Source organism: Sinocyclocheilus anshuiensis, unplaced genomic scaffold (assembly GCF_001515605.1).
Source record: "Sinocyclocheilus anshuiensis isolate Anshui unplaced genomic scaffold, SAMN03320099.WGS_v1.1 scaffold477, whole genome shotgun sequence".
NCBI classification, from domain to species: domain Eukaryota; kingdom Metazoa; phylum Chordata; class Actinopteri; order Cypriniformes; family Cyprinidae; genus Sinocyclocheilus; species Sinocyclocheilus anshuiensis.
Genome location: NW_015536549.1, coordinates 3,615,515 through 3,640,118, shown reverse-complemented (window position 1 = coordinate 3,640,118; position 24,604 = coordinate 3,615,515). Strand labels below are relative to the sequence as shown.

Genomic DNA, 24,604 nt, shown 5'->3' with positions numbered 1-24,604 from the left:
TTAGGAAGCCTTCAATGAGTGAGGTAAAATGAAATCAATGAGAGCTTCTAGGCCAGGGGTGTCCAAACCTGGTCCTGGAGGGCTACTGTCCTGCAGAGTTGAGCTCCAACTTGCCTCAGCACACCTGCCCTGATGTTTCTAGTATGACTAGTAAGATGTTGATTAGCTGGTTCAAGTGTGTTTAGTTGGGGTTGAAGCTGAACTCTGCAAGGCAGTGGCCCTTCAGGAGCAGGACTGGACACCCCTGTTCTAGGGCTCTCTAACAACCCAAATAAAAAAAATGCAAAGGCCAAAGAAAATAAGGTAATACCAAACAATAATAAAAAAAAATCATTACTGAGTAAACAGACATTAAAACAGAAACTTTCAAATTAAAGTGGTTAGATTTCAGGCTATTATGAGACAGAATAAGAACCTCAAAGCAATATCTTGCATTCAGTTATGAATAATAATTTGTATTTATTCCATTTCAACATACAAAAATGTCCCTTTTTTGAGCAGTATTCTGCAAACATGAGAAACTCCTAGATTAAAACTGTGTGGTTCATGTGATTTTCAGCATTCACATTTGAATAGAATATGAAATGAACTTATTCTGTTTGAAAGTATATCTAAAATATCACAATCAGAGAAATGGATTTTGTGGTACATGTCTCAGAGAAGGTGATTTTCATCCAAAATTACTTACAGTGCACTTGCTGTGAGTAATGCCATTTGTCACATAGAAATACTTTTGGTAGTGTTTTGCTCAAGGGTGGCCCTGCAACCACTGCCTCAGCAGCACAAATACTTAATTACATCAAGATCAGCTAAAAGAGGGTAATTGATAGTATTAAAGAATAAAAACAACAAAAATGACTTAATATGTGCATGCTTTTTAACCCATGTCAGCATAAGACAAGAACAAACAAAACGTGCAAAACTCAAAGCATTTAGATATACAAGATCCAGTATATCCTGGTGTAAATAAATCAGTAACGCTGAGGATTATTAGTAACTCTGTTGGGTAATTCAAGTAGGTCAACTGAAATATCTAGTTTAATTTTAATGTTATTAATCACAGAAACCAAAATGCTAGACTTTAAACGGGTTAACAATAAAAAAATAAACATTAATAAAAGCAAGTATAAAGTATGAAATGTAAAAAAAAAAACATGCAAATATAAAAGATACAGTACATCAATATACTGTAGTGTAAAAAAATGTGGTACAGTTTACAGCTCGCTAACACAAATTATTTGTTTGGAGTTCCAGGTAGGTTCAATTCAATTTCTTTCATTTTAATGTCCCTGAGAGAAGTCCTTGACTTTCTGTGCTATAGCCTGGGCCTTTGAGACAGGACATGGCAGCAGCGGGAGTCGAGGGGGACCCATTGCTAACCCTGACACTTCACTCATCACCTGCTTATTCAAGGACACATCAAAACCTGCAGAGCATAAATAATAATAATCATAAAATAATGAAAACTTCCTTGCAATAATATGCACAACACCACCAAAGACAAGTCTTACTGACACTGTTCAAATGTTTGGGGTCAGTAAGTTTTTTTTTTTTTTTTATTATTTAGCAAGGATACATTAAATTGGTCAAAAATTACAGTAAAGATGTTTATCATCTTACAAAATATTCCCATTTAAAACAAATCTTGTTCTTTTGAACTTTCTATTCATCAAAGAATCCGATGCATTGAATAGGTCACAAATTACAGTAAAGACTTATCTTACAAAATATTCCCAAAATATTAACTTTATTCATCAAAAATGTACCACTCTTTCCACATAAATATTAAGTGGCAACATTTCAACATTTTCAACACTGATAATAAAAATAAATGTTTCTTGAGCAGCAAACTGCATATTGCAATGATTTCTGAAGGATCATGTGACACTGAAGACTGGAGTAATGATGCTGAAAATTCAGCTTTACCATCACAGGAATGAACTACATTTAAAAAAATATTAAAATAGAAAACAGTTATTTTAAATTATAATAATATTTCACAATATTACTATATTTATTTTATTTTAATCAAATAAATGTAGCCTTGGTAAGCATAAAGCATTAAAGAAATCCAAACATTTGAAAGGTGATGTATGTGGAAGACAATCAACTCACCAAGGTTCTTAGCAAATGTGATAACCTCCATAAATTCAAACTGTAAACAGAAAAGCAAATCATTCATTTCTATAGTTAAAATAATATGAATTCATTAAACTTGAAAATATGCTGATAAAATAAAGTCCAAACGCACCACTAAATGAGAATTACACATGTAACATGGGATGACGGATGTACCGTACCTGCAGCGCTCTGGTCTGCATGTGGTTGCCATTATCAAAAGCAGCAAGCATCTTGTTCACTATGCATCCGAGGTAGTTATATGTGCTGCAGAGAACAGAGTGTGTTGCATGGTCTTCAGCAAAGCATTACGTATAATTTAAGTTTTTAAGCTACAAATGTGTCGAGCAGGTACTGGTTTTGCTGTAATCTATTGTCAAGCCATAACCTTTATATGTATCAGTTGTTTTTGAACTGATACACTTACAGTTGTTTTTGAAGTGTTAAAAGAATAGTTCAGTTCACCCAAAAATGAAAATTTGCTGAAATCACCATCCAAGATGTAGATGGCCAAAGCATTTTTGGGTGAATTATTCCTTTAAAATAATAATGTAATACAAAACTGAGGTTACACTAATGCCAATATGCAAATCAGCCACAGGAGACACTGAATGACAGAATGCAAGAATCAGATCGACACCACAGCAGGAAAAACAGTGAACGGTCATGAATTCATGTCAACTGAGGCCAGAAAAAGAGTTATAGGATGGCGTGATGTTGGCACTTACCTCCCAACTGCTCCATGAACACCTAGTACCAAAGCTCCCAAGAGTTGCTGTGAAACAAAGTGTCAAGCAAAATATATACAATTAAAACCACAAATTATTTCAATGTTAGTCTAGCAGGAAAAATGCACTAGATGAATGAGTAAGGGGATTTCATACCTCATCTACTCCGAACAGGACAGACCAGTTATGGGACTGACTGTAACAGACACACTGCCCGAGATCCCTCAGGTCAGTCCCAGTGTATTTCACTCCCTGAAATGAGGGGATCACCTGCTCTATCCCATTTAGCACATCAGCCGCATCGACTGAAAAAATAAAGGAAAAACAGAGACTGGACTACAGGAGGAACTAAAAGTCAATCTCTCACATGTGAATATGACTCATTCTGAACTGTGCAAAGAATTTACAAAGTCGTCAGTGTTTTGACTGCCAGTAATGATGACATGTAGGAGCTGCACTTACATGCAACACCAGTCATGCTTGGAATATGATAATAATACATCGGAAGATCTGGAGCAAAGGTGCTCACTTCCTTTATAAACAACCTCAATGCATCTGTGAAAAGAGGAAGAGCAATTAAAAGCACAGTTGGAAATACCTTTAACAAAAAAATTAATTATGCAGTGTTTAGAAAACTGGGTTAAAACCTGCATTAACGGGTTTGAAATAGGAAGGAGAGATTACTGCTATGCCATCGGCCCCTATACTGGCAGCATGCCGAGCCTGAGGGAAAGTAAAAAACATCCACTCAGCATTTTTAAACAGTCACGAGGAGGGAAATAGCTGTTTATCTGCACATGCTGAAACACGAATGGATAAGCAATAAATGAGATGGAAAAGTGTTTGTGGGGCTGCTGTTACGAAAATGGAGATGTGTATTAACAAAAGTGGTATATGCATGAAAAATGCAGATAATGCATGTGAATAAAAGGGGTTGTGAAGCAGTGTGCTCACCAGTTCTTGCGAGTCTTTTATACTCATGCAGCCAACATGAACAATCACTTGCTCAAGCCTGAACACACACACACAGTACTTTTATGAGGGGAAGAATGTAATGAAGGTATGTATGTATTACGGTGTTTTGTCAACTATGGACACTTTGAGCCTTTTAGAAAAGACTTTTGGGACTTTTAGAAAATAAAACTTCTTGCCATCTTTCCTCACACATCATTAACATTTCCACCACATATGCAGCTCAACTGCTAGCAACACCACAGTCAAGAAGCTGATTCTCAAGAAATATATGGATAAATATCATTCTGTGTTGGAAATTACATTTTAATAGTTTTTAGGCCAACTCTTTTGTCAATTAAGATTTAGCTAGATTTGTATCGATCCTAAACACACACACACACAATTAAATATCATATTTGTTCTCACATTTTTATTAATAATAATAATAATAGGCCTAAGTGAAATTTAAAATGTATATAAATAATTTTCACACAATAAATACTAAAATTGTTTATGATTTTCTCCTACTTAAGATTTTTGTAATTGAAATTAAAATTCATATTTCAAAATAATACATAAAATACAATTTAAAATGAAGAAAAGTAAAGAAAGGCATAGTAAATGGGGCACATACTAAAGAAAAAAAAATCTGTTTTTCTGTTAACATTTTGTCAAAAATGTGTTCGTTTTACAACCCCTGCCCCCTTAGACAGGTGTTGTAAGGGGACAGAGGCTGTTGCCATTGCCCATTCTCACATAGCTGAATAAACACTATAAATATGAGATAACTCACTTGCCCTTTCCATGTTGGCACCACGCTGCAGCAAGCTGCTTCCTTTCATCCACAGTTAGAGAACAGCCCTCACCTGTTGTGCCATTAACTAACAAAAAGTTTAGATTACAAATAATAGAAATGAGAAAAACAAGCTGCCTTATTCCCCCAAACCTTTGATTAAATGAATAGGTTTGACTTACTAAACACACTCTTGACATTCTGGTTCTCTATTAGGTACTCAATGTATGGTCCAATTACAGAGAGATTGAGCTCCCTAAAAACAGCAAAGATTAACATATCAATGGCCAGATCACTGGACACAAGGCGTATGTTTCAGTAACACTTTTATTGAGAAATGAAGTATTTCACCCTTCTGCAGTGAGTGGTGTGAATGTAGCTGCCACGAGCCCAGTGAGCTTTTTAATGCTTCGAGACATCTCTGCGTGCACAACAACACTGAGAAAACGTCAATTACACTAAAGCCCGACCAATTACATCTTAATTCATTCCATATATATACAAGACAGTCGCTTACCTTCTCTCTCGTTCGCTAAAAGTGTTTAATGAGCTCGGGCAGTAACGCTATTCACCTGACAGTCTCTGTACTGACCGTCGTACTGCGCTTCTGTGCAAGTCACGTCACTGCACAAGGCAATCATGTGACGCATGCTTATGAGGAAGCGCGGACTTTTTTTTTTTTTTTTTTCACTGGCTCCATATTTTATTTGGTTCATGTTTGAGGGAATCGGCAATTACACCAAAATGTCGTCTTCTGTCCCGGGCGGGATCGACCCGGGTTCGATCCCGCCTTTTGCCAAACTTTTTTTTCTCCCTTTTCAAATCTTGTATTAGCAATGGATTATATTTACACTAAGTGAAAATAGCAGTATTTTTAGCAATATGCTATTTACACTAAGTGCAAATACCTATTTACACTATGTTAAAATAGCAGGATTTCTACTATCAAGTATACTACTTGTTGCAAATAGTGGCAATTCCTACCTGATACTTTATTTTCAACTTTTTGATTATTTCCTTAATTTTTATTGAAAATAAATGCCTTTACGATATGATACGAGATTTGAAAAGGGAGAAAAAAAAGTTTGGCAAAAAGCGGGATCGAAACCGGGTCGATCACGTCAAAAAGCCAACAACATGTGCTAATCCATCAGCGCCACTGGAGTTGATGTTTTACAGCTACTTTTAACTAAATATAAATATACACCCCGTATTTTTTATTCCATAGTAAGGGCAATTCATACAATACATTTAAACTGAGCTACTTTAATACCATCTCCGAACTTTCTACCACGACTCTGCTGTTCTTCGGCTGGTTCTTCCCTGTATACGTTGATTGACAGATGTCTCGTCCAGTCAGCGGTGAGTAATCCCAAACCAATGGCGCTGTCTCAAACTATACCTACCTTTTCCGGTTTGTCCGATTTGTCGTTGTGTTTTCTGACTTGTTATTTTGTTTTCGAATTTGTCATTGTGTTTTCTGACTTGTTATAATGTTTTCTGAATTGTTGTTGTGCTTTCTGAATTGTTATTTTGTTTTTTAGACTTGCATTTGCGTTTGTAATTTGTTATTTTGTTTTCAGAATTGTGATTTGTTTAGCACTTCTCGGTCACCGTATGTTTTTAAGGCTTTTTTTATTAGAGGAGATGAGGAAGCGCGGACTTGTTGCTACATCTTGAAAAGTAAAATATATGTGAGAAACCAGGCAGTTGCTTTATTTAGTGGACCCGTATGCACTATATTAAGAAATGTGTTGTAATGAATACATACAGTGTGCTGGGTTTGAATTCTTTAATTTCTTATCGAATTAATCGAATAAATTATTTTAATATAAAATAATAAAATACTCAGTTTCATACTCTCGCCTAGTTAGGTGACTTAATTCTGTAGTTCTCAAACAAAATTCGCGTCGTAGTAATAAAATCATTCGTGTCATGTGGCAGAGGGACATTGTGGCTGCAGCATATTGTTTATTGGAGTGAGTAATGATGTAAATTGGACAAAGTCCGTTTCTAACCGCATAAATATCTAGTAAACAAAACGTATTCACAATTGTATTACAATAATTAACAAATGAAATTTAAAGCAGACATTTATATAAAGTTCAATCTTTGTAAGATGCATAACAAAGAATATTAGAATGTTATTAATATTGTAACTCCTTAAACACACACATTTAGATTTACACAATAATATTATTATTATTCATGTTTTTATTCTATATTGAGCTTTTATTCTATATTGAGATTCTACAGTTACACTGATTATATGCGTTTGTTTTTTATTTTATCGTACTTGATTTTTTTCTGTGCTGGGATATGTTAATCGGACTTCTTTGTCTTGTTGAGGCGAATTTCACAGACTATGTACAAACGCACAACTAAATAATTTTTAAAATAGAGTTTGACAGATTATTAACGACATTATCACACGATCACACTGCAGAAGGTATATAACGCATAGATATTTTTATTTATTTATTTTTACAAATTAAAAAAAAAAAAAAATCATCGAAAGGAATTCAAAGTAGACATATGAAGTGTACTTTTAGTAAGGTATAACAAAAAATATTACTATTTTAGTAATGTTTCCGGATTCATTTTTAAGGCATGCTGGGAAATGTAGTTTTTGCACTAACTTGCACCTCTTTGCTTACACCGTGAACGAACGGGGCGTGTACTCGGCGCTACCCGGATGCGGATGTTGACGTCCTCCTATGATCTGACGGGTGATCATATACTCGGCGATTGTGAGAGAGAGACCTCTGGCCCTTTGTATTACACCTGCCATAAAATCAATCTTAAACGGAATATTTTGTATTTATCGGAATCGGGGAGCTGAATGGACCTTCTAATCACTCATGGATGATCGAAGAACAGATTTAAAAATGTCTTTCCGCTAGTTACAGCAGCGTTTCCCCCTTAATAACATATGTCCAGTAACGTAAGTGCCGAACTGTCATCGACGGGTTAAGGGATCTTTTTTTCCCATCATATCATCTTGACAATACAAAAAAAAATTGCTAAATATTTTATTTTATGAAAATGCCTCATCATTGTCTTCAAGGTTTAAACTTGTTTTCATTATCACGAAGATGGGATTGGGACCCGCATTCTATCTAACCAATTGCTGTCAGTTCTAGTAGGATCAATACGATTCTTTCTGGGGATGTAAACTGATGATCGTGTCACCCGTGGAGATGGTTGCTGTTAGAGACGAAGCATCTTTTACCATGACCCCATCTGGAGCTCCTCTTGAGCCTGTCTCTGCTGGGGATCTACAGTGATGTAGTTTTGTTGTTGTTTTACAGGTGATGAGAGTAGCATGCAGACGTGTCACATGGGTGCCAACGTGTTATCAAGGTGACAGGCAGGTGAGACAACAGCAGCTGGCTGAGTAACACTAAAGACAGGACGTGTGCGTTCGTGTGAGGAAAATTTGACTTGATCGTTCTTTCTTCCATAGTCAATTTGTAGTAGACAATAGAAGCGTCTCAGAAATACACCAGAGCTGTATTCATCCAAGTGAGACGGTTAGATAAGAACAGGAACTGTAAAGTTATTGAGCTGGAACAGTGAATGTATTCAAATGCTGTGGGTGTTACTAAATCTGCCCTGCATTATATTTTTTTACATTAAATTTAAAAATAATGGACCAGAGGTGGATGAACTCTAACTTGGTGCTAAATAAGCACATCACTTAAGCACAATAAGGCAGGAAAGAGTCGACTCAGACACCTACCTAAGGTGTTTTCATCTGCGTGAAGTCCATTGTGAAACCAGTGGATTCGAGCCATGTGGATGCTTCATTCTGCAACAATGTTGCCTGCTTTTTTGCTGCTGTTTTTTATGGGAACCTCCAGCAGGTTGTCGGAGGCCATGAGTAGAGATGAGAAGAATAAACTGAGGTATGGGTCTATGTGAGGACACAAGAAATTATGAATTGCTTGCTATATGATTCAAAACATTTTTCTTAACTTAAAAAATGCCTTTGCTTCTCAGGAACCAAGTGCTGGAAATGTTTGACCACGCTTATCAAAACTACATGGTATGTACACAGTGACTAATAACTTTTCTTGTTGACAGCTGGGTACAAGGAAATGTTAATGCTACTGTTCCATCAGGATCCAAAGTCTTGTGTTTAGTTTATATATTTGTTAGATTTTTTATGTTTTTGGAAGTCTTTTATGCTTACCAGGGCTGCATTAATTTGAGTAAAAATACAGTAAAATCAGTAATATTGTGAAATATTATTAAAATAAAAAAAGGTTTCTGTTTTAATATATTTTACAATTTAATTTATTTCTGTGATGGAAAAGTTGAACTTTAAGCAACCATTACTCCAGCGTTGCAAATCATTCTAATATGCTGATTTGGTGCTCAAGAAACATCTCGTTTGTTGTCAGTGTTGAAAACGGTTGTGCTGCTTAATATTTTTGTGGAAACTGTGATACATTTTTCTGAGGATTCTCTGATGAATAGAACAGCATTTATTTGAAATAGAAATCTTTTGTAACATTATAAATGTTTTTACTTATGGTTTTAAGTGTTGTTTTGGAAATATTCTTTAAAATATCTTCAAGTTCTGCAGAAGAAATAAAGTCATATAAATTTGGAAAGACATGGATGTGAGTAAATGAAGCCAGAATTTTAATTTAAAGTATTCCGTTAACATTGCTAGGTTGCCAATAAATGTTTCTGACCAGTGTAAAATACTTCCCAGAAGCCTCTGTTATTCTGTAAGCACGCAGGTTGGAAACATAAGATGTGTGAAATGGAAATGCGATAACCTGCAGTTAAAAAAAACACGCACAGGAGGGTGGCGAAAATAGGGGAGGCAGATTAATGTTTGAGAGAACAGCATTATAATTAAAATCGGCCCGAATTCATCACATTTCATCTCGGTTCTTCTCATTTTGACAGGACCATGCCTACCCCGCAGACGAGCTGATGCCTTTGACTTGCCGTGGGAGAGTACGTGGATTAGAGCCCAGTCGAGGGGATGTAGATGATGCCCTGGGGAAGTAAGTCAGTTGGAAAGAAAATAAAGATGGAGACATGTAGAAATGTCTTTTTATCGATTTATTTTTAAAGAAAAGACAGAGATGAAAACGTGTTTTTCTGTTCCTTCAGGTTCTCCCTCACTCTCATCGACACTCTTGACACTCTTGCAGTGAGTAACATCTCAAACAGAACTTGAAACCTCATACAAACACTCATATGTACAGTCAAACCCAGGGTTGTTTGCTCATGACCTGCTCTAACATCTCACAGCTGTTAAATAAGATGGCGGAGTTTGAGGAGGCGGTGAGGAGAGTGGTGACGGATGTACGGTTGGATAATGACATTGTGGTGTCTGTATTTGAGACCAACATCCGGGTGCTGGGGTGAGTAAGACATTGCTGTCAGAGTTCCAAAATGGGCTGACAGAGTAAAAGACTACATTTTCAAACCTATAGTAAATTGTGGCTGTTTTTGTTGTGTAAAGCTTTACTGTTCTCCATAGTGGACTGCTGGGAGGCCATTCCATGGCTGTCATGTTGAAAGAAAGTGGCCGAATGGTCTGGTACCAGGACGAGCTGCTGCACATGGCCAAAGATCTTGGACTCAGACTGCTGCCTGCATTTAACACCAGCAGTGGCCTGCCTTACCCTAGAGTGAGTGAATGCACACATGTACATGCATTGCATTTACAATATTAAAATGTCATCACTGGAATGATAATATGTCCCTCTTCCAGTTTTTTTGGAAATGAAATAGCCTTTTTTCTTCGTCTTGTTTGCGAGCATTAATCTCTATGCCTATACACACACACACACACACACACACACACACACACACACACACATTCAAATGATCTTGAATCTCATTTGAATTGTCTGTTCTAATGGCTGTCAGAAGTCTGCCTTAGGGAAATGAGCTCTGTGACTTCCCACAATGGCTGCACAATCTCATCATCAGCATGACCACCCCTTTCCCAGTTGCTGTCAGTTTATACAGTTTTGCTGTATAATCACAGAACATTCTCAACTTATTGCACGCCTCTCTAGAATACCTGATTCTGATTGGTCCATCAAAGCATTCAGCGATACATTTTTTATATTGGCTGCTAAACTGTAGAATTAGATATTGTCTAAGAAAACAAATTTCCCGCTTAGAGTTATGTATTTCATGTTTTGTAAAATGACAGCAGCCAGTTTGTTCTCAAATAATTCTGATTTAATAATTAAACCTTTTTTAATGTAGTAATATTAATTCTAATGTCCACTCTGATGTTCATCCCCATTTAATTATTTATTTACTGGAAGGAAATTAATACTTTTTTTTAGCAACACATAAAAATGATCAAAAGTGTCAATAAAGGCATTTATACTGTAATGTTACAAAAGATTTCTGTTTCATATAAATGCTGTTCTTTTGAATTTTCTATTCATTAAAAAGTCCAGAAAAAAACTGTATCACAGTTTCCATGAAAACGGGCATCTTAACCGTTTTCGACATAAAAAGAAATGTTACTTGAGCACCAAATCGTCATATTTGAATGATTTCTGAATGCCCATGTGACACTGAAGACTGAAGTAATGGCCATCACAGAAATAAATTACATTTTAAAACATATTAAAATGCAAAACATGAATTTTTAAATCATAATAATATTACTATTTTTTTTTTTTTTTTTATACAAAAGAATTTTGATCCTGCATTTACAGGTGAATCTGCGTTTTGGAGTCCGTGGACCCGAGACTCGTACAGGCACTGAGACGGACACCTGCACTGCCTGTGCCGGTACAATCATTCTAGAATTTGCAGCCTTGAGCCGCTTTACTGGGGACCCCACATTTGAGGTAAAATGGCTAAATGTTGGAAATGTGAACAAATGTTACAATTTTGAGTTTTTGATAGAACATTCAGAAATGTCCTTATATAACCTCCAGATAATTTTTTTTTTTAGGGTATTTGTTTAACCTCCAGAGGAATGTTTGAAAACCGTGCATTTTGTATAAATCATGTTGACTACTAGAGCACCTAAGGTCACCAAGCTGGTAGAAATACTGCTGTGATTGTTTCGTAGCAAACTAACAATGAAGCACTAACGTCATCTCAGCCTGAAGTGTTGATTCCTGGAATGTTTGTACACATTCTGTCTACAAAATTATAGCTCAGATCTCTGTTCAGACATAACTGTGCCGTCTGTAAGACAAAGACAACATTAGCGTGACTCGTTGTGCACTATGAAAAGTATTATGAGGTCAGGAATGTTCTCATTGTGTGTGGTGAAAGAGACTTACCATTACTAAATCTATTAAAGTAGGCCAGCATTCAGGTGTTGGTGTTCTGTTGTATTGTTTACAGGCTCATGCGAGAAGAGCTCTTGACTTCCTTTGGGAAAAGAGACAGAGGAATAGTAATCTAGTGGGAACGACCATCAATATTCACTCAGGAGAGTGGATCCGCAGGGGTGAGACTGAATCATACACAACAACCTACCCAAAACATGAAACAAATGTGCTTATATACAGACAAATTAGGGAAAAGTCAAGTCTGAATCATGATGTTTTTTGTAATTGTTCCCTTAACAGACAGCGGAGTAGGGGCAGGCATAGATTCCTATTATGAGTACTTAATGAAGGCTTATATATTACTGGGAGATGATCAATTTCTGCAGCGCTTTAACACTGTGAGTATCTGTCATTCTTTTTTTAAAGTCATTATAATCATGTAATAGCTTGCAGCACCACTGAAATGAATCTCCTTTTCAGCTTGCACCACCTTATTTTTCAACCCTTTTCCTCCAAACTCCAATCCAATCAATCCCAGATGGACAATTTGTTTTCTCTTAAATGAGTTGCAAACACAATTTCATTTTGACTTTAAAGAGACTCCATCCACTTCCATTCATGTGTAGAATGTTTTTCTTTTGTTTCGAGCTAAAGTTACGTATTATTAAAATATTCTGAAAAGTATTTCGACCAATTAAAGATCGAAACATCACAGACTGGTCTCTTGGCTGATTATCAAACATGGAGATGGTTTAACAATAAAAGTTAAATTGAATGTAAACTTTTAAGAAAGCTGGTTGGTTAGTATTGAAGGAAACTAATTTATTTATTAATTTATTTTGGTCTATTTTATTTTATTTTGGTAAACTGGAGTAGAATGTGTATTTTGACATTTAGAATTATTTTTATATTCCATTTATTTATTTTGATAGGCTGGAGTAGAATGTGTCTTTTAATTTATGATTTGTTACTTTCTATATTTTTTTTGCACCTTTATTTGTGTATAATTAATTATTATTCATTTATTACTTGTTTATTTTAGTAGACTGGAGTATCTTGTATATTTTAACATTTTTAATAATTTTTTGTATATATATTTTACACATTTATTATTATTATTATTGTGTTTATTTTATAACTGATAATTATTTTATTCACAACAGAAGCTCTGGAACGTGACATTATATTTTGTTTCCCACAGTTGTAGGATCCAAAATCATTTTTATACTTAATCTAGTATGACTCACATATTAGTTTTTGTCTGCAGAGATGTAGCGGGTCTCTTTATTTTATCTGTATTCATGAATTTTGTTTGTTTGGCATATATTTCAGCACTATGCATCCATTATGAAGTACATCAGCCAGCCTCCTCTGCTACTGGATGTCCACATCCACAAACCCCTGCTGCCAGCTCGCACCTGGATGGACTCCTTGCTTGCCTTTTTCCCTGGATTGCAGGTGAGTAATCAGTTGTTGTCTGGGTCTCATTTAGTAATGAAAGTCTAAACCTTAGAGCTCTGTTCTTCTCTGCTCATTGCAGGTGTTAAAGGGGGATATCCGCCCAGCCATAGAGACGCATGAAATGCTTTATCAGGTTACCAAGAAACACAACTTCCTCCCTGAGGTAGATCCTCTTTTCTGCTGTCTGTCTTTTAAATTTCATCACTGTCTGTATTTTACAAACTCTTCCTGACTTTGGCCCACCCCCTCACGTACTGTCTCGCCAGGCCTTCACCACTGATTTCAGGGTTCACTGGGCCCAGCACCCCCTGCGGCCAGAGTTTGCAGAAAGCACCTACTTCCTCTATAAGGTACAGAGATGTCACTGAGTTCTCATCTAACTTTCAATATAACATCCCTTTCACTCTCATAATTTTCCTTCTCATCATCCTGCAAATGTGACCTCCTTCCACTGCATTGCTCCTGCAGTAGTGCATTCGACCATGTACTTTAATGTTGTAAACCATTGAGACAATACAGATGATTAATATTCTCCGTAGGCGACCAGAGATCCATATTACCTGGAGGTGGGCCGCACCATACTGGAGAACCTGAACCGTTTTGCGCGGGTTCCCTGTGGCTTCGCTGCTATGAAGGACGTGAGGACAGGGAGTCACGAGGATCGGTAAGAGCAGGAGTTTGTGGGTATTTAAAGCGGATGTTGGTTTATGTGAAATGTTTTTGTACAAATAGTTTGAGTGGATTTTGTGAAGGGAGCGTTTATGAGTAAAGAGTGGGCGACAGGCTCTCTCATGGCATATTTATTTCTTTTCATCACCACCCACTTGTTTCAGCATGGACTCATTTTTCCTGGCGGAAATGTTTAAGTACCTGTTCCTGCTGTTTGCTGAGGAGGAGGATTTGCCTTTTAATGTGGAGGACTACGTCTTTACCACAGAAGCTCATCTGTTGCCTCTTTCCCTCTCCACTGCTTCAAACTCACAGGCGCCCACTTTGGTCAACAATATGGTACTGCACATCAGCGCTAAACTGTTTGTGTACTTTAAATCTATCAAATGTTGATGTACTATCTTTCTGTCACCCCAGGCTGGAGAGGAGCTTGATGACTCAAATTTTGAGTGGACTTGCCCTAACACCCGCCTACTCTTTCCTGATCCCGCCTTCCCACGCAATCTCCGCGAACCAATCAGGAGTGCGGTGGATAAGAGTTGTCCACGCCCGACCACTCATCGGTGAGAAAGTGATATAACCAGCTGGTCTGTTTAAATAGCATTTTATGTAATTTTATATTATCTAAATTAGATATGTATTTTGCATATATTATTTAGAATTAAGTTACAGCTATAATATCAGATGCTCTATGTTTATTAAAAAAAAAAACAGGTGCTCCGGTTGAAATTATAGGACGTTTTCAAGAAGATATTTGATGATTTCTTTTCATCTGTCTTTTGCAGAGAGCCTGGTATGGGCCATCCTCCTCTTAGGGCTCAAGACTTCATGGCCAATAACCCTGAACATCTGGAGCTGCTGAGGCGGATGGGTGTGAGTCTCATCCATTTGAAGGATGGCAGAGTACAACTTGTTCAACACGCCACACAGGTACCATGCAGACCCAGCAAGCCTTTGACTTTTTTACACTCTAAACCTGCTGGCTTCCATTCTGTAATCTGTGTTTTGTTTGAATAAACTATTTTATTTTTATTAAGGCTGCAGTTAAAAACACAAATCATGTATTTATATATAAACTATAGGGATGCACAGAAATTTTGGCCGCCGAAAATTATCGGTCTAAAATGGCATTTTCGATTTTCGGCTGAAAAACAAAAAACGACCGAAAATATACGGCGTGCCACACCGCCCAGCAGTGTTCAGTGTTGTGACGCTCCGCTCAATATTCCGCTCTATGAATGTGTGTTCTGCTCATGCTCACCGGAAAAGCAAAGTCCGCTCAAATAAAGCACAGACAAGAAATTTCTATGTAGAATACTTGTTCCTGTTTGCAATAGCGCTACTGTGCTGTAACATGGCAGCACTGGTAAAGTGATGCTACCCTCTCGCTTACTGATCTGGTCCCCGCTATGCTCTGCTCACATGCTCTGATAATAATAGCTTTGCAGGACTATTCATTATTTGGATAATTAGTCAAAAAAAGTTATATCTGATTCTGTTGCATAGAACTGAATAAACATAATATATTGATATTTGTAGATTCAAACAAAATTTCCCTTTCTTCCTCACTGCAGGCGGTGAGCGCAGTCGCTGCAGAAGACGGCATGCGTTTCATGCAGGAAATGATGGAACTGTCCAGCCAGCAGCAGAAAGAGCAGCTTCCTCCACGAGCTGTTCAGATTGTTTCGCACCCCTTTTTTGGTAGAGTAGTTCTGACTGCAGGCCCTGCGCAGTTTGGAATGGATCTTTACAAAAGCAATTCTGGAGTGAGTATGATTAACTGTGACCTTTTATTATGAACTTTCTCACTTTTTTGGCTATTTCTGTGTTGCTCTTGGTTTGTTCTTGCTGCAGGGTATACATTTATTTAGTCATGCTACACTCTGTATTTTGTTCTCTTTTTCCCTCTCCCTCAGGTGCGTGGGTTTGTAACCGTAGCGGAGCCCTATAACGGCTGTTCTGTGTTGAGTAACGGTGAGATTGTGGCAGGCCGCATTGCTCTGCTGCAGAGAGGCCAGTGCATGTTTGCAGAAAAGGCCAGGCACATTCAGAAAGCAGGGGCCATCGGAGGCATCGTCATAGGTGAGACATGTTTCAGGGAGTCAACAGTTAAAGTCATCTAGTTCAAGAGTTTTCAATACATTTGATGCCAGTGTCCCCTAAATGTAATGATTTCCTTACAAAGAACTTAAATAGGTGTCCTTTATATTGTTACTGAAACCCAAGCAAATTGTTAAATTATTATCTGGAAAATATTTAGGTTTTATTAAGTTGACAGTGTATTTTTCCTCCATTAATGTTACATGTGAAACTGTTAAATTCAGATTCCTTGATATAACACTTTTCATGCTAAATGTTTTTCTAAAGCAGTTTTACAGTTACGTTGACAGCCTCAAAATCAGCTCTGTAGTATTTTTTTTTTCTCTCTTATTTTCCACTGCCCCACCTAAAACCCTCTTGCGGGCCCCTGGGGTCTAGGGGGCCTAGACCCCTGTTTAGAAACCCCTGATCTAGTTAATGGCCTATACCTTGGCCGCTTAAAATTATTTATTATAATATTTGGTATTGCCTTTGTACCAGTGCTATTGTAGTGTTATTTATATTCTATTGAAATATTTATTGTTTTGAATTAGCTTTTTTTTTTTTTCAGTTTTAGTAATATTGTTATGTAATTTTTATTAGTTTTTTTTTTATTTCATTTTAACTTTAATGTATTCTTACTTTAGTACTTTAACTTCAACTTATTTTATTTTACTTAATTGCCAAGACAACATATTTCATCAAAAATTCCCTTTTTAATTTATTTAAAAAAAAATTAATTACCGAAAATAATTTTAAATAGTTTTAGTTAACAATATCAACACTGTTTTGTACCGAATAAATCAGTCTTGGTATTAATCTCTCTCTCTTTTTTGTCACTTCTGTTTAGATGACAATGAAGGCAGCAGCAGTGATACAGCCCCATTGTTCCAGATGGCGGGAGATGGGCGGAACACTGATGATGTCACTTTACCACTCCTCTTCCTGTTCCACAAAGAGGGCAACATCCTGTTGGAGGCTCTAAAGGAGTACAGGGAGGTGGAGGTGCTGCTCAGCGATAAAGCTAGAGACAGAGGTGAGATGCTTTCTGAGACAGAGCCAAGACATGAATATGAAAAGATGTTAATATTTGAGGAAGGTGGTACCCGTTGCATCATCTACTTTCATTTCTTTCTAATTATTCTTTATTACTCTTTCCCTCTGTGTTTATAACTTTTTTCCCTTTCCACTACTTTTTCCCTTCTTTCCTACTTGGATGAGCAGAATCCATATTTAAGGGGAAAGCCCTCCCGGGCACCCTGTTGGATGGCAGTAAGTACCCCTCCTCTATGGGTTTCCCTTCATGCATCGAACCCACTTGTTTTTAATGATGCTTTAAAGTCATGTTGCAAAGATCGTATTTACTAGTTGAATGCAAATGAATGCCACCACCAAGTAGGAAATTCAGAACTTTCTTTAGGCCCTGAGTTTCTGAGTTGGAGGCATGTCAGTGAAAAAATATGGCAAGAACATGAATGCAGCGTCTGTATTGGTGGTAAATTTGTTGAAATTAACTAAATTATTAATCTTTTCATGTTCAATAAAACTAGCTAAGGCCCTGTTTACATCTGGCATTAAGATGCATTTTTGTCAATCCAATCTCAAGTGAAAAATGTTAAATACAGGTGTAAATGAAGTCTAAAACGTTTTGAACTTGTCCACTTTTGACCACTTCCCAGAGGTAGTTGAAAAAACTAATTTGCCACAAAAGACTACCTACTTTCTGCCCACTGATCTAACATGTGAGCAGGGGTGTGAAGTAACGAATTACAAATACTGTTTTGATGTATTTTAAAGAGCTGGCAGTCAAAATTAATACTGCTGGATGATAGATACTCTTCATTTTTTATGACAAATAAGATAATGTGAATTACAGAATGTACAACGTTTTTAAAAGGTATCAATTGCGGTGTACAGCGTTTATTATGAGGGGGTAGAATCCACAGCTCAGCACTCACTACTCAATACTCATGAGTACTTTTAAATAGGCTACTCTTTTACTCTTACTCAAGTAGTGTTTTGGACAAGTACTTTTACTCTACTCACACTACATTTTTTGGAAGGTAATGATACTTTTACTTGAGTATATTTTTTCAGTACTCTTTCCACCACTGCATGTGAGCACTATTGGATGTGTTTTGAGAAAGTGCACCAAAACAATTCATTCCAACTTTGCTGAGTTGTGCCAAAATGCGTGGATTATGATTGGAATTGCCGTTACTATTTGGCTCCTTTCCCACTCGCTTGTGAGCAGCATAATACTTCATTCATTCAGTCGTATTTGTGTGCCATACTCAGCACTCCCACAAAATAAGAGTGTGATGAAATAAGAGGGGAGGGTCTGGACAAAATCCGAACACAAGTGGTCACAGAAGATGCATTTAAAACGCGTAAAAACCATGTTTAAACGGTAATGCGTCTTGGCTGACTGCGGGTGAGCATATCACTGAAAATGCATAATGCAATACCAGTTATAAATAGTGCATGTACAAAAAAAACGATAGTTGTGTACAGTACAATAGAATACGTTACCATTCAATTTACAGCACCTTCATAAAGAAGAAAAATATAAAAAAGCAACAAAAAAAAAAAAACATGATGCACATTCATTAGTCATCATTTTGTAGAAGAGGAGTTAAAAAATCTTGCTCTGACTAAAATGACTTGAAGGCACCTGATTGTAATTATGACTTCCCAACTCTAATAGAGTGCTCAAAACTAAATGGACTCATTTGAAATGGGTTTTTTTTCAATGGGCTTTTTCAGTTAATGAATAAAACAAGGTCTGTGGTAAATAAAAATTGACAATATTTAGACGTTTTGCTCTGCAATGTAAATTACACACATCCATACTGAAAACACAAATTTCGAAGCAGTTATGTTTATTTAAAAAACACATTTGTTTGTAGCATGTAACTACTTTAGAACGTTTGGGGTGTGAGTGCGTGTAATTTGTTGTCAGGCAAAACTGCATGTTCTAGAATCTAGATGACAAAATCAGATTTTGATGAAAAAATTCCATCATGCTCCACACCTAATATGATCTACTGTCAGTGAAATATGATTGATTTTAAGTAGATTCCTGTGGTTCATTCAACTGACCTCTTTTTCAAGGTATGGATGGAGCAGAAGAGGAGGACTGCTCCACAGAGGAGAAAGACCACACTTCTCCTGCGTCTTCAGAACCTGTCGACCAATCTCAAGTCACTACTCAGGAACAGACAACAGACGACTCGGTCGTGGGACAAGAGTCGGTTCAGCCAGCGGAGGGACTTGGCAGTTACGACCCCGTGGACGTAGGGGAGGAGCCTGCGGTGGACGGAGACTACAGCAGCCAATCGGATGACTCGCTGGTGGCTGATTGGCAGGAGGACTTGGAAGCATTTAAGCAGATGGAGAAGGATGAGCTTTGACATTTCCCTCCATCTCGGACTCCATTAATATGTCCCAGCCATAGCACAAACTGAAAAATCAGTTCTGTCAAATAGGGACAATATATCAGACAGGCGGGATTAAGAACTCTTGACTTGAAGAACTCATTTTCTATGGCCAGTTCTCAGGGGCTTTTTTCCGATTCACATCTTTCCTGTTTTCTTCAACTGAAAGCTGAAAAGTTATTGCAGATCTCACCCACACATTACCACTTGTCTCTTTCTCTACATGCCTAGGGTACACAATCACTTCTGTTTTTGTCTTCATTCTAACAAATGGATTCCCTGATTATCGAAGCGCAGGCTTAAATCATCAGTGCTGATTAATCATCTGAAGGACTTATTAATTTAATGGCTGGTTTAACTGTGATTAATTGCTTTTTTGCAGTAGAATTCATACTCGGTTCTTGTCTCAGTTTGCAGGGTCTAAAAAGAGAAAATACGAACCAACTTTATGGAATGATATATGTGTATGTTTGAGTGTTTGTATGTATGTTTATTGTTTTTAATTAATAAGCCTGTGAGCCAAACAAACCACCTGCAGTTCAAAAACGCTTCTTCCAGCATTCTGCATTAAGTATTTAACGGTCTTATACATTTAGTATAGATAATGACTTTATGATGAGGTCAATGTTTTCAAAGAAAAGCATTAAAGGACCACGGATGACAACTTTGCATGTCAGTGACAGACTTTTTTCCAAGGATGAAGGAGACATGCGAAGCATACTGAAGGATCCGCCAGAGGGCGCCATTGCTCCCAATAGCTAGTTAACTGACTGGGAGACCAAGCCAAGGGCATCAAACGTGATAAGCTCAATAAAATTGATTGAACATTTTAAGGCCTCCTTTTTATTTTATCCTTTTTATCCTTTCTGTCACGTGGGATATTTATGGGGGGAAGGGGAGACTTGATTAAATTTTAGCTTTATGAACTTGTGCATGTAATAAATTAATTCCCCCGTTCAAAGCAGCATTTAGGCTGTTGCATCTAAGTGTCAGTGATACAGTAAAACCACACAACCTAAATATATTATCCCCTATATTCCCACTGAAAACACATTTTGTTGACGTTTACCATAGAGCAATATATACACAGAAAAAAAAACAGTGATGTATATAATTTAAATAATATATAATTCCGTTCAAAAGTTTGGGGAGAGTAAGATTTTTTAAAATAAATTAATACTTTTATTCAACAAGGATGCATTAAGTTTATCAAAAGTGGCAGTAAAGTCTTATACACTGTTACATACAAAAATCAAATAAATCGAGTAATGATTGTTGAAAATTCAGTTTTGCCAACATTTTTTACTATATTTCTGATAAATGTTTTAAATCTTATCGACCCCAGACTTTTGAACGGAATAGTTGATAAATTATATGTTTATTAGTTTGCTATACGCTATATATAATATAATAACTATATCATTATAAATACACACAAAAAATTATAAATGATTGAAAATTGATGAAAAATGCATAGGGATAACGTGCACAAGGAGTTGCATAAAATATTATTGATATAAAAATTCATATTTCTTGGCTTAAGCAATTGAGAATATTGGGAAGCTCATTTTCAAGACATGCAACTGGGGGTGATAAGTGGAAAATGTTTAGGATAATTTGAATAAATGCACCAGAAGTTGGTTTGCCATCCGCCATAAAACGTTATTAGAAGAAGAAGAAGAAGAAGAAGAAGAAGATAATTTGAATAGTTCCTCCCCTCCTACGTCTAGGCATGCAAAATGGCTGCAGTTCTTCGAGCAAATCAGGAGTGCGGGCTGTAAGCCAGCGGTCCCCATCACTACAGCAGCAGCAGCAGCAGCGCTTCTTGCCGTCCGTCAGTGTGTATGTGAGCCGCCGCCAGTGGACCGAGCGGGTCACTTCTGACAAGTGAGTGTTTCCCTGTCATATTTATACATTTTTGCGCTAACTCGGGGAGTGCTTGTGTTAATTGTTACACGCAACCCGATTGCTTTTCTTTGTTGCTGGTCTTTGGTGAGTCGATTCCTGTTTTTGTTCCTGACTGGTTCTTCTTTTTTGCACGATCAGTTTGATCTAATCTGTGAACAGTGGTTCTGGGCTGCATGGTGGTGTGCTGCCAATCTATACAGCATTTTTGGGCATCTTAAGCGTCCAAAACGAATGCAACATTTTTGGGCGCCTATAATGCCCAAAATTCTAAGTAGACAGTTTACTAGGTTTTGAGACACAGCAATGGTACACAGAAATAAGTGAGATCAATGGTTGGTAGATATGACGTTTCTGTCGCATTTCAAGGACATTTATTGATTTATCCCCGTATTTGTACCTAGTACTACCGGACTGGAAGTAATGAAAACAAAAGACACCTGGGTTGGCATGCCTGCACACGTGTGTGTGTGTGTGTCCACTGTCCTGCGGGCAGACAATGCGCTCTCTGTCTCTGCCGTGGCGCAGCTGTGTGTGTCCTGTTACTGTGCTTTCATATGCAGTATTTTCATTAGCGCGCATTCAATGTATGGCGGTGTGTTTGAATGGCAGACATGTTTACGTCTAGAGGGAGCTGTGCGTGATTTAGCGACGTCTGATTCGTAAATGAATCATTCATTTGAGTCGGATCTTTTCAGTGAATCGGTTGAACTGGATCACAGAACCACCTAGATGCGTTTTCTAAAAGCAGTGGTCGCAAGTTCCGTCGTTACCAACACAGTTCAGCGATCATAGTTGGGTGACGATGCTTTTGGGAAACGCTCCCCCGATCGATTCGTTCAGGAATTAGAGTGAATCGGTCCGAGCGGCTTCTCGGCTCAACTCACTTACTCAATGAACTGACAATGGCTGAGTTAGAAATTGTACTTTTCTACTATATAGTATATGAAAAGAGTATTCATAAAACTTATGGTGAGAATCTGAAGTATGCATCCACTGAGACTTTACTAATCTGGTTGACAGCATTGTAGTTGTAACCCATAACAGAATCCTATTGGACCCCAGAGCGATTCTGTTGACTGAAAGAACTTGTGCAACAGTCGGGTTCCACAAGTAAAGATCCCATTCCTTTTCTCCATAAACAAATTGATTTTTATCAAATATAAACATTTAAAAGCAGACCTGTTGTGAGTTACGAGACACCTCTTGGTGTCATACAGGGAATCTCGCATGATATGGCCCTGTTTGCACAGATATGATTCATAATGCTAAGAACATTTGGAGTGTTTGAATGATTGGGTGAATAGTAAGTTAGCAAATAGTATGAAATTATTACAAATAAAACATACTTGAAATGTTAACAACCTGACTATAAGACCGTTTATCAATGCTTATACAAAGTAATGTTGGTTTTAACAGCATTTTAAAATACTTTTTAATCAAGAAATGAATTTTAGTTTTTGTTTATTGTAAATGCAAATAAGATTTAGGCTGTTAACGGCTTTGTTTTTATAAACTGATAAAATTACATTAGAATAACATAAAATTAGAATAAACTGCCTTAATATAACTTTATTGAAAAACTAATTAACAAACAAAATATGTTTCATAGGACTTTATAGGAATATTGTAGAGTGGGGATGTCAGGAATCATGTGATGATATAAAAGAACTGCTCAGTCATTTTTTTTTTTTCTTTCTGAAGCAAACGTTCGAAAGAAGCAATTTACGGAAATGAGTTGGACTTTGCTCTGGGGAGACATGGTCGGTTCTGTACCCCTCTCTCTCAATCTCTCATCAGTCTGATGCCTCCATCTGGCTCTCTCATCCATAAGCAGTGTGTGTGTGTGTTGCTTTGCGCACATATGGCTTTTTTTCTGGTGACTGAAGAGGCTGAATGGCTATTAATAGCATCTGTGGATTCTCCTCTCAGTCAGTCAGTTTCAGTCTTCTCCACCATCACAGCTCCCATCTCCGACTCTGCCTGTTTTATTCAGTTTCTCCCACGTGCTTCATGAGTCTTGAGAAAAGCGACCCAATTAGCTCATGGGGTTATGATGCAATGTCAGGGTGACATCACTCAGAGAGGAGGTTACCATAGTTACCGGAGGTCTATGTGGAAGGTTCCTGTGGTGGTGTTAGAGTTCTGTGTGTGGTGTGGTTCTGATGACCGAGGAAGTTGCATGTGTGTGTAATGTATTGTGAATCACAACTCTTGATTTTAGTATGCTAACAGCACAACCTTTTCTGAGTGATTCTTGTACTATGTGGGGGATTTTGGTCTAGTGGTTGAAGGAAAATTGTCATAATTTACTCACTCTCAGGTCCTTCCAAACCTGTATGACTTTCTTTCTTCCGTGGAACACAAATAGAGATATTTAGCTTTTTTCCACACAATGTACGTGAAATTATTTAAATAGTCCATATGACTCATGCTGCATGTTCCATGTTTTTTTTTTTTTTAAAGCTACAGTTTTGTTTGAGGAACTGACTGAAATTAATTCAAAGTTCCCCTCTTCCACAGCTCTCAAGAATCTTTTTCATTTGCATTTACTTTGTTTTTGAAGTAAAACAATACAAAAAGGAATTATGTCTTATGACTGACTGGCCTGTGCTGGTAACCAAAGGATGTAGTTTTGAACTCGACAAGAGGCGATCTGTATGTCATTGTTCTGAGGTTGCTTCAGGAGTTTATTCCTGTTATAAATCCCTCTAGATGCTGTCATGTAAGTTAATCATTAAAGCTACTAGTGATAAATAAAACTGTTACGTGTAATGGGCATTAAATGTCATTTAAAAAAAAACCTGACATTTTTCATACTGTACATTTTTATACTGCACATTTATATGGTTTATCATTTATATTGTTCTTAGTTTTAGTGTTGTACTTTAAGACAAAAAAAGATTTTTAATCTCTGGTAATTTATTGGTTATTGTCCATACCATTAACTACACCATTCTGATAAATAATAATTATAAATGCATCCTTTTTAAAGTCACCATGAAATCAAAAGACATTTTTTTTTATGGAATATTGCAGTGTTTTTTTTTATAAATGATTTATCAGTGCACGTCATTGAAGGTTACAAATGACAACGATCCAATCAATTCCCGATATAGACCAAATTAAATACTACCATACTCTTTTTTTTTTTTTTTTTTTGAAAGCTTTTTTCATTTT

At 37.0% G+C, this 24,604-nt stretch overlaps 3 protein-coding genes across 10 annotated transcripts in view; 2 read left to right on the top strand and 1 right to left on the bottom strand.

The window, feature by feature from the left end:
* Positions 1–413: 413 nt before the first annotated feature.
* LOC107700206 (N-acetylneuraminate lyase-like) lies at positions 414–5,227 on the bottom strand. Of its 2 annotated transcripts, none has more exons than XM_016501789.1 (12): positions 5,111–5,227; positions 4,945–5,031; positions 4,776–4,849; positions 4,594–4,681; positions 3,801–3,858; positions 3,494–3,569; positions 3,309–3,401; positions 3,003–3,151; positions 2,847–2,893; positions 2,301–2,385; positions 2,116–2,155; positions 414–1,426 (listed from the first exon to the last, which is right to left on the bottom strand). In XM_016501789.1, the coding sequence occupies exons 2-12, from the start codon at positions 5,010–5,012 to the stop codon at positions 1,281–1,283; spliced, it is 924 nt and encodes a 307-aa protein (XP_016357275.1). In that variant the 5' UTR covers positions 5,013–5,031; positions 5,111–5,227; the 3' UTR covers positions 414–1,280. The 2 variants fall into 2 exon arrangements, with proteins under 2 accessions (XP_016357275.1, XP_016357281.1); XM_016501795.1 differs by having other exon boundaries at positions 4,945–5,014.
* A 2,095-nt stretch (positions 5,228–7,322) lies between these two features.
* Positions 7,323–20,367, top strand: LOC107700180 (ER degradation-enhancing alpha-mannosidase-like protein 3). 5 transcript variants are annotated; one of them, XM_016501751.1, is made up of 21 exons: positions 7,323–8,501; positions 8,596–8,641; positions 9,517–9,617; positions 9,727–9,766; positions 9,868–9,980; positions 10,100–10,250; positions 11,304–11,438; positions 11,947–12,052; positions 12,174–12,271; positions 13,206–13,331; positions 13,414–13,497; positions 13,601–13,684; positions 13,874–13,998; positions 14,168–14,330; positions 14,421–14,566; positions 14,789–14,933; positions 15,578–15,769; positions 15,920–16,085; positions 16,933–17,118; positions 17,307–17,354; positions 19,197–20,367. In XM_016501751.1, the coding sequence occupies exons 1-21, from the start codon at positions 8,389–8,391 to the stop codon at positions 19,493–19,495; spliced, it is 2,667 nt and encodes an 888-aa protein (XP_016357237.1). In that variant the 5' UTR covers positions 7,323–8,388; the 3' UTR covers positions 19,496–20,367. The 5 variants fall into 5 exon arrangements, with proteins under 5 accessions (XP_016357237.1, XP_016357228.1, XP_016357254.1 ...); XM_016501742.1 differs by having other exon boundaries at positions 14,168–14,342; XM_016501768.1 differs by lacking the exon at positions 17,307–17,354 and having other exon boundaries at positions 14,168–14,342; positions 19,203–20,367.
* An 892-nt stretch (positions 20,368–21,259) lies between these two features.
* The window catches only part of LOC107700167 (uncharacterized protein C1orf21 homolog), a 28,505-nt gene continuing 25,160 nt past the window's right edge, over positions 21,260–24,604 (top strand). For all 3 annotated transcript variants that reach the window (XM_016501730.1, XM_016501721.1, XM_016501711.1), the window contains exon 1: positions 21,260–21,406. The gene's annotated coding sequence lies outside the window, so the exon portion shown is untranslated. The remainder of the gene's footprint in view (positions 21,407–24,604) is intronic.